This window comes from Carex rostrata, chromosome 35, assembly GCF_964058835.1.
Source record: "Carex rostrata chromosome 35, lpCarRost1.2, whole genome shotgun sequence".
Lineage (NCBI taxonomy): Eukaryota > Viridiplantae > Streptophyta > Magnoliopsida > Poales > Cyperaceae > Carex > Carex rostrata.
The window spans coordinates 1437716-1452317 of record NC_135952.1 but is presented as its reverse complement, the minus strand read 5'-3'; the positions used below and the strand labels follow the sequence as shown (position 1 = coordinate 1452317).

The 14602-nt window shown below is 34.1% G+C and overlaps 2 protein-coding genes across 2 annotated transcripts; both read left to right on the top strand.

The window, feature by feature from the left end:
- Positions 1-3341: 3341 nt before the first annotated feature.
- On the top strand, positions 3342-5536 carry LOC144549561 (stilbene synthase 4-like). The gene is made up of 2 exons (XM_078298335.1): positions 3342-3596; positions 4367-5536. Exons 1-2 carry the CDS (start codon positions 3434-3436, stop codon positions 5356-5358), a joined length of 1155 nt encoding a protein of 384 aa, XP_078154461.1. The 5' UTR covers positions 3342-3433; the 3' UTR covers positions 5359-5536.
- A 5982-nt stretch (positions 5537-11518) lies between these two features.
- Positions 11519-14602, top strand: LOC144549310 (HrpN-interacting protein from malus protein). Its single transcript, XM_078298027.1, has 4 exons — positions 11519-11749; positions 12417-12681; positions 13825-13911; positions 14344-14602. Exons 1-4 carry the CDS (start codon positions 11519-11521, stop codon positions 14433-14435), a joined length of 675 nt encoding a protein of 224 aa, XP_078154153.1. The 3' UTR covers positions 14436-14602.

Below are 14602 nucleotides of genomic sequence, written 5' to 3'. Positions count from 1 at the left end.
TGTTGACTTTATTACCTACAAATAATTAATATGAAAATGATAGTTTTCATCTGTAATATTCCAGGACACTCTTAGCAATTAATATAGCGTTACTGGTTGTAATATATGTAACAGAACATTATTAATTAATTGTATAGTGTTATTGGTTTGATATATATATATATATATATGAGAAAAGGAAATATCCATCCAAGTCAACTAACACGATTTCAACTGTCACTAACAACAATTTTGTACAGTCCCTTCACGCAGTCCCCCAACACCAATCAAGTATCTATATATCTCTATTAATTCTGTAAACTTTAATACTCAATCATGTAAACTAATACAATAAATTCTACAAAACTAGCGATTTTCATTATAGTGTGATCTCCAAAAAATCTCTAGTCTAACTAACTGCTTCTACCAAAACCACTTAGATCACTTGTAGTACTTTGATCAGGACCACTAGGACTACTTGTAGAAGTTCTTTAATGACTTTTCAAAACTAAAAACTAAACTGAGATCACTTTAAACCATGTAAACCGTTTCTTTGAGTCTTGTAAACATAACAAACATTAAGTTTACAGAGTTATATATAGAATTCAAAAAATTGAATGAAGCATCTAGATACAAAATTAAAAAAAAAATTAAAATTTGAATTTTTTTTACCGGTTTATTACAATATTCAACAAAACTATGTACAAAGTTATGTGATAAGGTTTATAGAAATCAAAATAATTGAATGTGGCATCTAGATGCACATTTGAAAAGAAAAATTTTGAAAAAAAAAATTTACATGTGTCTGTTTACAGAATTTTAAAGTGGTCCCGGTTAGATTAGTTTCAACGGTCTAGCTAGATATATCATTTGAAGTCAATCCGATAGATTTTGCACATATATGCTAGTTTAATTTGCTCCATATTGTTTACTATTATATATGTTAATAAGGTTCGAGAGAATATATATATTTGTGTCCAAAAATGTCTGAATGCAAAATAATTTATATAAAATTTATTATATTTTAAAATTTAATTTTTTTTTAAATATTTTTTCCGGAGCAAAATTCAACTACTAGAATAATCGTTTATTGCATGACAACAAAAATGGCTTGTTGCATGGCCTTTGGCATGCAACAAGCCTCGAAATGGCTTTTTGCATGACCTTAGGCATGCAAGTATAACCATGCAAATACCCTCCATACAAATAGTCAGTATTTACAAGGGCAGCCATGCAATAAGTTTGTTACATGAGCCTTGGCATGCAATAACTAGCTATGCTAATACTTCGAGAGTTGACCCAGTTTGGAGTATTTGCAAGAGAAGAGAGTGTGGGTCCCATTGTACTATTTGCAAGGTAAGCAGACGTGGGTCCCACCATAGCATTTGCATGGCAAGGGAATGCGGGACCCACTAGACTATTTGCAAGTCTAGTTAACGTGGGCCCCATATATTTATTTTGCATGGGAAGATGATTTAATATGTAGTTATTACATGGCTGACTATATGTAAGGACATGATTTGCACTTTTTGCAGTAATGTAAATTACCACTATTTGCGTGGAAAATCCGACGTCTAAAGCTGGCCACCTTGAGGCAATAAAGCATAATCCAATTTTACAATCCTCCCTCCCTGTACCAATCTGGTACCAACCTAGTACTGTTTACCAATTCCCAGATTATCATTCAACAAGATTTACATAAAACACAAAGAATAGTACATACATAGAAAACAACTAACAAGATAAGAAGAGTAATGAACTTTGATATATAACCAAAATACTATAATCATCATACATTTTTCCAACATTATAAAGGTAGTAAAACAACACCTTTCAAACAACTACCAAGATAAGAAGAGTAACTTCTATGTATAACCAAAATATACCCACCTTTCAAGCATTAACAAAATAAAACAAACCCCCACTGAGTTTGCAAAAATATACTCAAAAAATTACCAAATTGTTTTCCCATTAATATTGCCAACCACACTAGACCTCTCTGCTTCATGTTGAAGGTTGATTGGCCAACCAATCGGACATTGCGGCATCATGTCCGGCAATTTCTTGTACATTTTGAGAACTCAGCAATGCTTGGAAAGGCCCCTGATTTGGTTGTATAGAACCAACAGCATCCTATGTATATCAAATTATTATATTAGAACATGTTATTGTTATAACAATTATTTATGCAGTTGAAGCCTCTAAACAACTTATTATTATTTAAGAAACAATACTATTACCAATTAAGGGGACCAAATTACATTGAGCTTGTTTTTCAAATGATGCAGTTGATGCAACAAAATAACTTAAATAAGTGCATTGTTCAACCAACATTATGAAGGTACTTACATGATTGAATTCCATTTCCAGCTGTGAGGGTACTTCTTGAGAAGGTTGAGATGTGAGATCATCCTGTCAGATTTGTAACATTAAAATCACTTGGATTTTTATCTGAAGTTGTTAGAAGTGACTACCATCAATTGAGAGGTGGGACCATGCACCTAACCCATGTACCCTACTATTAAAATCACTTAGATTTGTAACTTTAAAGTATTAAATTCTTATATACTTCTATTATTCGTGATGTTCTAAATTTTAATTAAAAGCTTCATTGAAAATGAGATATCAAATAAACAGAATTGAATCTGTCTCCAGTGAATAAACTATTGCATGGCTAATCTCATGCAAAAATTTGGAACTTTTAGTCCAGACTATTTACATGCGAATGATAGTGGATTATTTATAAGGACATTCAATAAAATATAATATAAACATGGGGTTAAGCAGTTGCATGGCCATACTGTTAAGTAGTTGCATGGACCTTTAATTAAATATAATATCTACTAAGTTTTAAGTAGTTGCATGGCCATGGAGTTGAGTTGTTGCATGGACCTCGAATTAATTATAATATCTGACCTTCAAAACTTATTTGCATGACTGAACATCACACAGTTGCATGGTTGCACTTTAGACAATTGCATGCGATACCTGTTACATGGGGATTCGCATGCAACAAGATTAAAAAGTCAACAAACGTCGTTTCTTTTGCATGAGCCGTCTCTACCATGCAACAAACTGGTGCTGGGCATGCAAAAAACGATTATTCTAGTAGTGTTCAAGGAACAATACTAACATATATAAAAGAGGGATATATACCCATAAAAAGTTAATGTTGAATGACTGAGAGGAAATAGGAAGAAGATTAATTCATTAATTCAAGTCATGCAAGAATCACTATAATATGTAATTAACTGGAAAGCATTTTTTTAATGTATTTAATTTAAAAACAATTAATATGATATGCTGACTTCTCCCATACTAATCCCTCTATTTAAAGCTTTCCATCTCCTTGTCTTTCTTGCACAAGTACCAAAACCTCTCTAATTTCTTAAGCAGTTCTAGCAAAATATATATCCAAATCATAAAGCTATCAAAAAAGAGGTAGGTTTTGATCATGGATCTTGTGCAGCAACGGTCTGAAGGTTTTGCTACTGTCCTTGCAGTAGGCACTGCAGTTCCACCCCAAAAGTTGTCTGTAGATTATATGAATGACCGTTACTTCAAAATCACCAACACAGAGCACCTAACTGAGCTCAAGAAAAAGTTCGTCAAAATTTGTAAGTGGTCATTAAATTTTTATATATTTCATTTACTATATATGTAAATGTACGCTATGTTACTCGAAAACACCGATTATAGAGAAGTCTGATTATCTAATAGCGAACAAACCATAAATTCAAATCAAATTGCAACGACTGATCACAATCAAAGTGACGTAATCGGAGTTCCAATCGAACTTGAAATCGAATATTAGTTATTATCAAAATATTTACAAAAGTTTATTTCTCTATTCTCTCTCTCGTTTTGCCCTTCGGTTTTTATCACATTCTTCTAATTTTACACATAATGGTAGAAACATTATAGATGATAAATAGTTATTAAGAAAGTGGAAAATGGAGTGTTCAAATATGCATTTTGCTACGGGCCATAGTGCCACGTTGACATTCTCTCTTTTTTTTTGGATTTTTACAATTCAACATTTATGTTTTATAATAATTATATATAAATCTAAAGAAATATATATATATTAACGGGATGTTACAGTATCTATGCACCATAGCCTGTACGTAATTGTTCCATTTGTCTAGTTTTATATATGTGTTTTATATATGTGTACAAGACTACAAGTGCTTGTTTGATTAGAGCATCTCTAATTCAGCAATTGGAATTAATGGTTAAAACAAGGTTATGAAAATTTTATAAATTAATATGTAGACTTCAATAAAAGTAATTAAATAAGCATAAAAGAAGAAAATATAATTAAAGAATCGTTTTCTGCTCTGCCCATTTACTCTCTGTTTCTTTTTTTTTAATTTATTTACTCCAGCCAAGGCGACCACAATTCAAAGCAAATACATTTGTGGAACAGAGGAGATATTGAAAGAACACCCAAATATTGCAGCATGCATGGAACCATCTCTTGATGACCGACTTGATATTCTAGTAGAGGAAGTGCCCAAGCTGGGACAAAAGGCAGCTCTGGCAGCCATCAAGGAGTGGGGCCAGCCTGTTTCTAAGATCACCCACCTTATCGTTGCCACTAATAGCGGCGCTGACTGCCCCGGTGCTGATGCCAGACTCGTACATCTTCTTGGCCTGTCCCGAACTGTCAAGCGCTACATGCTTTACTACCAAGGATGTCATGCCGGTGCAACTACTCTACGTCTGTCCAAGGACCTTGCTGAGAACAACCGAGGTGCACGTATCCTTATCATCACTTCTGAGAACATCCTCCATGCATACCGTGGTCCCGATGAAGCCTATTCTGATTTCCTTGTTTCCACAGCATTGTTTGCTGACGGTGCTGCTGCGGTTGTAGTCGGTGCTGATCCAGATTTGGAAGTTGAACGTCCACTGTATGAAATTGTGTCTGCAAGAGAGACACTAATTCTAAACACAATGGACGAGCTCGGGATGCAACTTCGCGAGGTAGGAAACCTCATCATTTTGTCGCCTACAATACCGAAACACATATCTGCAAACATCGAAGGTTGTCTTATCGAAGCATTTTCATCACTAGGCATTACAGATTGGAATTCCCTTTTCTGGGTTTCTCATCCAGGGGGCCCTGCAATTTTGAATCAAGTAGAGGCAAAACTCAAGCTCGACAAGGATAAATTGCTCCTGTCAAGGAAGGTCCTAAGTGAATATGGAAACATGTCGAGCCCGACAGTCCTGTTTATTCTAGATGAGTTGCGGAAGGAATCGGTTAAGGAAGGAAAGTTAACCACCGGTGGAGGACTTGAATATGGGGTGCTTCTCGGCTTTGGACCCGGCCTTAGCATCGAGACCATTGTTCTACGTTCCGTTGCTATTTGACCTGACCAGCAAGATGAGCATCTATATATTAAACGTATGAAACACTTGGTTTGCTTATCGCTTTGCTTGATTTGCTTTAATTGTGTAATATATGGTATTTGTGTTTAAATTTTGTCAATGCAATGCATTCTAAATTTTCATTGGTTATTACTGAAGATAAAGTGTAGTAATCAACACACGTTTGTTCTACTATGTATGTACTTACACGTTGCGGTGAAAATTGATAGTGTAATATTATTGTAATTTTTCAATATATGAAAATTAAGATTACATTTGCCCGTTATAAGTTCTTCATTTTCTTTTCTTTTTTGTAAACTATGTTTTCTTCTTTCTTTGGTTTTTAGCTCTGAAACTTTTTAAATTTGTAATAGAAAATTGAAATGACACATGCGTTGAATAACTGAATAAAGCTATATTTAGTCTAATACAATTATTCTGATGCATCTACTACAAATCAAGTATATAATTAACTAAGAGAAACAATAAATATACGAAATTGTTATTGATTTCAAAGATATTATTAAATACTTACAGAGAATGTAGCATGTACAGATAACCTCAGCAGATCACTCAACAATCTAATACAAGAGAAAACTAAGTTCCCTGGCCTAGTTGTTGACCAAGTTTATATTATTAATATTTGGCGTTTCAAAATCTCCAAGCCAATTTGCGTTCTAATAATATTAGAAGTAATTAGGATATATCTTTTGGTCAAATAAATTATTTTGTTGCCAAAAACAATTTCAGTAGTGAAGTACATATATACAATACTTCCCATATGTATCATGGATCCTTGTTAGTAACAAACAGTGATATTCCTCTCCTTTTATTTAGACTCTCAGTAGCTACCAAACATCAGAAAATTAGAAGAAAAACAAAAAAAATTGTGACTTTACGACTGCAGCTATATATAACCGTCATGCTGTGGCTTTGGTCTTTAGCTTTAATAGCTACACTTTTTTTTTTTTGGTGTTTAGACATGCATTCATTGAAGCACACTATACTCCAGCCACTTATTTTCGGATTGTGTACAAAACACTATTTTTAAGTGTGCAAGAATTGAAATTGTCACCAAGATAATTAATCCAAAATTATCCCTTCTTAATTAGAGCACCATTATAAAAGCAACTTACAATAACTTCGCAATCAATACTACAGAAAAGGCGACTTGTGGAACCGTGTCTATATACAATTTACATACAAGGTTCTACAAAAAGGAACTGTGTCAGATCTTAAAAAAAAAAAAAAAACGGTAAAACAAGTGATTTATACATAATTATAATAACCATGTATAAGGATTACTTAGATACACGATTGCTACAAGGGAATTGTATATATTGTGGAAACTATACACGGTTGATTTTTATAAAGTAATTTTTCTGTGCTATATCAAACATGAGGTATAATAACTATTGCTTTGAGATTTTCCTCCTTAGATCCAACAAGATCTTATAATATTTTCTCAATTTATTTATGTAATTTTTTTGAAACTTATAGGCACGTTCAGCAAGAGTAAAATAGAGGAATATAGTGAAAAAGATTTTATATTCCTGCGAATAAGAGAAGAAGTGAGTGGAATTGAGGAATTGAGAATAGTGGAATTGAATTTAAACTTTTGTAGTCAAATTCCTGCCTTTTGCATTTTGGTCCCTTCTCTATTCCTCTATGAGCCAATTCCTTATTTCATAAAAAAGGTGGAATAGAAGAATTAGTTTTTTTTAAGAAAATTTAGCTCGTTTATCAAAGATCTTCCACTATTCCACTCTTCTACCATTAACCGAACAAAACCGGAATAGTGTAGAATTGAAGTCTATTTCAAATTCTACTTTTCCTCACTATTCCTCTATTCCAATCGTTTGCCGAACAGGGCCATATATAATTGAAGAAATAAACTAGAGAAAAAGAGATGTACAATTATTTTTTCTGTATTTCTAAAACATGCGTACATGTACTTGTCCTGTACAGCTATCACAATTCACAAGGAACCTTTTTATTTCACAAATATTAAAAAAAAAAAAAATTATGTATTTAGTCTATGTACAGCTTCTAAGCCGATTAAATTGAAAAAAGGTTATTTTAGGCCCAACGAAACTCTAAATACCCGGCCCAAAAATTTATGTTACTCGGTTATAATCCAAATAGGCTCCGAATTGATTTTTACTCGGTTAGGTGTAAAATAGCCCATATGGTGAGTTTAGATCCGGACCGTCCAATCTGTTTTGGCACGATTATTAAAGTCAAGCAGTGCATTGCTTCTCTGACCCGACGGTCCGCATGTAAACTCAAAATTTATGTTACTTTCGGCCTCATTCCCCCAAATCTCTCTTCCAATCATGAATCACATAAATTTCAAGAGCATCATTTAAGCAAAAGATCAAATAGATTATGTTCTACATGCACATACATTTTAATTTGAATGCTATTTACATGAACATATATGTAAAAAATTACCATCAAAAGATTTGGTTGATGAAATCCTCTTTAATTTGGATCAGGATTTTATAACCTTTTTATGATAATTTTGGATAACTCAAATTACATCTACGTTCATAACTGCAACAACGTCTAAATTACATTAATGAACAAAATAATTTATGGCCAAAAAAGGATTACATACCAGTACACGGAGGATCACTGGTACCAGTGTCGCAAGGTGCCAAAACTCTTTTCAAGCAACCATAATCAAGGATAAGGACTGGTACCAACTGGTACCAATGCCAGAAACAAGCTAGTGTCTTAACAGAGGCAACAAATTACTGGCAAAACAGGTGTCAGATCATCGACAAATTATACAACAACAATGAGACAGTATTCGCGAGGGTACAAAGTGACTTTTTGCGACGGAGTACCATCATTGTTATGTTTTTTCTATTCGTGACAGTACTTTTCGCGAGAGCGTACTGTCATAAATGTGTTTTTTCCCTCACGAATACTGCCCAGAAAATTAAAGAATAAGAAAAAAAAAATAAGACAAGTATATTGCCCAGAAAATTATCAATTATTAGTTTATTTGCTTAAAGAAAAATAAAATCAATTGCATATCCATTCTTCTAAAATAATAGTTTAGTAATTTTTAAATAATAGTTTAGAAATAAAATTAATAGAGTTACAGATCATCTCAGTTTAAGTGTAGGCACACATTTGGATAATGCTAAAGTCATTAGGCTGTTATAACTTATTACATAGAACAGGTGAAAAAAGTGCACTTTAGGCTTACTAAGGAAAAATTGCTCATGTATATATTGCTTTGTATGCCCCTTGCTTTTTTTAAAAAAAAATAAATAAAAATAAGCATGATCCAGAAGAATTTGTAAAATTATTGTTTTAATTACAGCTCTAATCCAGTTCATTGATCAATTTAGTTGATGTGCGGTTCAGATTTGGAAGCGAGGCACGTAAAATTGAAGCAGTGGAACTCTCGTCATTGATAATTAGAAAGTTATAGACACTTTATCTTCTTCTTTTTTTTATATAAAATAATAATAATAAATTCAGAAAAATACTGATTTTGAAAAATTCTAAAAAAAATAGTAAAAATTTTCCAAAAAAATATAAAATTTGGTCTCCAAGCACATTTCAATACGAAGAACATGTTGAGAAATTCGGATTGACTATTTGAACTTTGAAACTATGAATATGAGCGTAAATTAAGACACACACTTTAATTTGAAAAGCATGCATGGTAGCCTTACTCATATATATGTGTGTATATATGTGTATGTATATATGTATGGATGTATGTATGTATATATGTATCTATGTATATGTATATGTATATGTGTGTGTGTGTAGAGGTTGGCTAATATTAAATTGATTGTTTCTGAGGTTCCATGTAACTAAGTTTTTTTTTAATTTTCAAAGTTCAAAATGTCGATCCGAACCGTTCAAGTTGATCTCTATATTAAAATGTGTTTGGAGACCAAATTTTACATATCAGCCTCATGAATTACTATCTATACTAGTTCAACTAGGACTAGAAAAAAGAGATGAGGGAGAAAGAAGACACCACCTGAGTTGCGAATCTAGTAGTCTATTCTATTAATTTCAAAATTTGTGAAGCTTTCAAAAACGTTTTTTCTTTTCTTTTTTTTTTAGTCTATTCTATTTATTTCGTGCTACAGATTCAACTAACTTTTGACATTGTATTTTTTATTTGTTTTTCAATCTTTTTGTTTCTAAAAAAAATGTTTTCCAGTGAATAGGAATATTTCCAAATGAATTTTTGGAATTTGAAATAATGAGATGGATGAACAACGAAAATTGAAGGTAGGCGAGATCAGCCAATCAGATGCCAACCTTGCAAGCCGCAAGGATTCTAATTGTAATCATTTACCTCTGACCAATTGATTTCGAGTAAAAGTATTTGCAGCAATTTGGGTCAACATTGATTTTTTTAGGTTGTCCGTTTGGTAGAAGAAAGTCGCCAGAGAGAGACCTCTTTCATTTATTTATATGTTGTTTTTTCACCAAATGAGAAGGAAGAGGAAGAGATGTAGAAGTATCCTAATATGGCAGGATTGAAATTTTTCTTGTCTTTTTTTATTGAGGATATTTTGATTAATTGCTTTTAAACTAAACAAAAATCATAGATGGAACATTTTTTTATATAATATTAATTACTTTTTTAAGGGTAAATATATAAGAAAGAGATGAAAGAGTTTTTTTTTTTTGAAAACTTAGTAGGGGCTACCAAGATTATATTAATAAACTTGATTACAACAACTATTCCTATTACAACACAACTACATCAATAATTTTTTTGTGTTTATACCCTTTCAACTATTCTGAAGAGATGAAAGAGTTGAATGGTAAATTTGATACATGCATGACTTAAGGGAGAAATAAGAAACTGACAATGAATTGAAGGGTATTTAAAAAAATTAACCCTTAATTTTATTTGAATGGTTAATGTCAATTTGATTGGATGGATTTAATTTCATTTATTTCCGAGGTTTCCCAGACTATGATTGTATATTTTCTAAATGCAAAAGATTATTTTTTCCTGTCAAAATTGGGGACTTATAATTTTAAATGGAAACAAAATTTTGAAAACCTTTCTGTATTAAATCCCTCTAGATTGCAGGAAGAAGATATTAAATCCCTAATTTTTGTTTGTATACAAATTGGATTTGGATGTAACTCAGGTTGGATATTAATTGATATCAATGTTAAAGAAAGAAAAAAAACAATAAAAGAATAAATCCTATTATAAAGTTAGAAATTTATATTTGGAAGAGGACGGAAGTAGGGGTGAAAACGGAGCCGGATTATCCGGCGGATATCCGCTCCGTATCCGGATATAATCCGAATCCGGATAATCCGGATTCGGATAATTCCCGGATACGGATTCGGATAATTTTCGGAAATCCATAAAAGATCCGGATACGGATACGGATTCGGAGTCCTAAACGGAGCGGATATCCGGATTATCCGGATTCGGATAATTTGGCCAAACCCATATAAAAGAGGAATAAATATTTGCTATAGGTGGGATTTGAACCCATGTCCTCCCATCTCAATGCCTTAAGACCAAGCTTCAAAACACTACACCACAATATCTTTTGTTACCATACACTTATTTGATATATATATATTATATGAATATATTATCTTTCATCTCTTATAAGTTCATTAATATTTATATTTAATGTTTTAATTAATATTTGTATTTTAGAAGTTCATATATCTTAATTATCCGACCATTATTCGTTTTATATCCGTATTCGAATCCGTATCCGTGGACTATCCGTTCCGTATCCGTATCCGTTTAAGGCGGATTTGGTTTTGAATTTTGATATCCGTTTACTATCCGTATCCGTATCCGTATCCGCTCATTATCCGACAGATGCGGATATGATATTAGCATTATCCGCTCCGTATCCGCTCCGTTTTCACCCCTAGACGGAAGCCATTATTAAATATTTATATATTTATTATTCGCTCAATAATGTCGAATTTCAACGAGAGAAGCCAAATCCAGTGGGCTCGATCCCACACGGATGTTTAATAATCGGCGGCCCCATAATTAAACCTATTCAGTATCCAATTTCATACAGTACAAAATGTAGCGGGTTGTTCGAGGAGTTAAATGGGTTAAAATTTGACTAATAGAATTTTCCATAAGGGATTTTGACGCAGCAGATCAGCAGAACAGCAAAATATGAGGGGGAACCGGACTCAAATATATCTCAGAGGATGCGAATTCGCCAAGGGAATCCAGACCCCGTCCCTCTACCCCAAATTGGAAATAAGTGTTCCCTTCCCTCTACCCCAAATCTCTCTTCCGATCATAATCAATCACATAAACTTTGAAGAATCGGTTAATTTGAAATCTGACGAAGAATCAGTAGATGACAACAAACTAGAAGGAAGAATCTGCGTAACTCAATCGGTGAGTCTCTTTCGATTCAAGTATTCTTTCGCCCAAATCCAAAACACAGCCAGTCGGTTAGGGAAATCGTTAGATAATCCGATTGTGGGCTGCGGCCTACGGGTTGCTGATAGAATTTAGTTGGAGTTCATACCTAATGGTAGCTTAGAAGTATTGTTATATCCGAATTTAGCATTTACAAGTTAGATTTTGAGATGCCTCAGAAGATATGCACACAACTGGTACAGTACCAGTTTTGACTCAGTTATAAACCCTTTACTTGGCACACACGACTGGTACAGTTTAGTACCAGTCAGAGGCGAGGCTACATGGTCACAGGCGTAGACACTTACCCAGTTCAAATCCAGTGAAGGAACTCAAAGATTGGATTTTAAATCTGGACCATTCGATTTGAATCCGTGATAATCTATCTGAAGTGAAGTGCACGCATCCCGAGAGATGAGTTCTAATCTCAAAGCAATTCCGAACGAAGGATTCGAATTGGACGGTCCCGATTCCAAGCCCAAAAATTGAGTTCCTTTAGGGGATCCGGATCCAACACTGGAAATTTTTTTATTTTTATAGACTGGGCTTACTTATTGGGTTGCCTACCCCAGCCAGAGCCCAAAGCCCATAGGCCATAACCCATAATCCACCTGAAAAAAAAAATATATATGGGCCGCTAGAGGCCAGAGCCAGAGGAAGCCGCTCTCCGCAAAAAAAAAAATATGGGCCGCGACGCGAAGAAAAGAAAAAAAAAATCCTCTGCCAGAGCCAGAGTCATTCTACGCGACGCGAGAAAAGAAAAGAAAAAAAAAAAGAAAAAAAGAACGACGACCCCGCTGGCCGTGCGGCGCCTGCGCGAAGAAGAAAGGGAAGTAACCGAGTAGGGACCGTCGTCTCCGGCTCTCCGCAGCTCCGCCACTGTTCGCCACTGTGCCCGCCTGACGCCTGTACGGCTGTAAATTGGTTGAATAGGTTTGAACTTTGATAGTTTAATTGAATTATTGAATAGGTTTGAACTTCGGTAAATTGCTTGAATAGATTGATTCGGTAAATAGATTGAATAGATTGATTCGGTGAATTACATAGAACCCGAACCCGAACCCGAACCTGAACCTGAACCCAAACTCGTTAATTTATTCGAACCCGATTCCGGTTTTTGCCCACCCCTAGCTCAAACCCTAGCCTCGCCACTGACTACCAGTTTCAACCCGGTTATAAACCCGTTACTTGGTGCACACCATTGGTACAGTTCAGTATTAGTTTCAACTCACTTATAAACCCGTTACTTGGCTCACGCGACTGGTACAGTTCAGTACCAGTTTCAACTCGGTTATAAACCCTTTACTTGGCACACACGACTGGTACAGTTCAGTACCAGTTTCAAGTCGGTTATAAACCCATTACTTGGTGCACACAAGTGGTACAGTTCAGTACAGTTTCAACTCAGTTATAAACCTGTTACTTGGATCATACGACTGTTACAGTTCAGTACCAGTTTCAACTTGGTTATAAAGCCGTTACTTGGATCATACTTAGATTGTAGAATCAGATCAAGAGTCATGAGTTCTATGAACAAGGTGATGATTAAGTATTTCTGTCCAAATTGGTTTTGATTTATTAGCTTATAGTGAAGCATATATTTTTTGTAAATCTACCTAAATATACTTTAATTTCATATTGTGTTTATCTTGTAGGAGCATCATGTAAGTAAAAAATTAAATGCACTATGTTTTGTCCACATGCACATACATTTTTGAATGCTATTTACATGGACATATATGTAACACATTACCATTGAAAGATTTGGTTGATGAAATCCTCTTTTGGATCAGGATTGTATGATTTTTTTTATGTACTTTTAAGACTCTGTGTCAGGATTCTACTAAGACTACTCAGTTTAAGTAATAATATTTTAGTCATTTTCTAAATCCTGAGATTCTGATACCTCGATAAAAACTAATAGTAGTTCATTCAATTTCGCTTTGTATGACTGATATTTATCTTACCCTCTGATATTTTTCCTTAAACTTTGATTTAGTATGCAGAGCTAATTTTCACCCAAATTTTCACTACTTATATTCCAATTATAGGGTTTGAAATGGTAGGGTCACGAGGAGTGGTGGGGGAGAGATGGTCCCAAAAGATCCTTTGGTGTTGTGCTATTGGCACTGCTGTTAGTATGTACCTCTTTCTGTTTACCATCTTTTATAATAAAGCAATTTATTAGTTATTTAGTCTATTTTAAGCAACTTTACTCGGCGTTCACATCAATAATAGAACCAATTTATTTATTCTAGTTTTTTGCAATGGCACTATTATTCTTTTGAATTCTCACCAAGGGATCTTTCTTACAAATTGTAAAGCCTGTGCAGTACCTTTTGCCAGAAAGCATCACTTCACCCACTACCGATCCCATACTTCCTCCGATAAACTCAAAATCCATAACCAATCTACCTTACTAGTACGCTACCAGAATACCAGCACAGCACCTGGCATGTGCACTGTAATGTCACTAGAGCCTAAGTTCGAAATAAATTCTAATTAGTTCACCAAATCATTTCTGTTACCTGTACAAGAGTAATAATTGAATTTATGATTTGTTTTGTCAGGTTTGTATTTTGTGGCAGTAGAGAGGCATGCACAGAACAGACAGCGGGCCATGGCCCAGGGTCTCAAGGCTTTAGATTCTGACACCTCTTGACGAGGTGAAGTTATTTGAAACTTCAATTTTGATTTTGTATTTTTGATAAATGATGTAACGACTTACTTTTGAAGTGTGGAGCTGGTTCATACTCATATCTGAATTTACCGAGTTTGACAAGTTAGGAATAAAAATAACTGAGTGAAAATTTTCTCAAGAGAGAAAAA

Excerpts from the sequence above, each read along its gene's own strand:
- LOC144549561 (XM_078298335.1), top strand. The coding sequence starts at position 3,434 with ATGGATCTTGTGCAGCAACGGTCTGAAGGTTTTGCTACTGTCCTTGCA. Across the intron at positions 3,597-4,366 it reads GAAAAAGTTCGTCAAAATTT|CCAAGGCGACCACAATTCAA; the intron begins GTAAGTGGTCAT and ends TATTTACTCCAG.
- LOC144549310 (XM_078298027.1), top strand. The coding sequence starts at position 11,519 with ATGAGGGGGAACCGGACTCAAATATATCTCAGAGGATGCGAATTCGCC. Across the intron at positions 11,750-12,416 it reads GAATCTGCGTAACTCAATCG|GCCAGAGCCAGAGGAAGCCG; the intron begins GTGAGTCTCTTT and ends GGGCCGCTAGAG. Across the intron at positions 13,912-14,343 it reads TGCTATTGGCACTGCTGTTA|GTTTGTATTTTGTGGCAGTA; the intron begins GTATGTACCTCT and ends TTGTTTTGTCAG.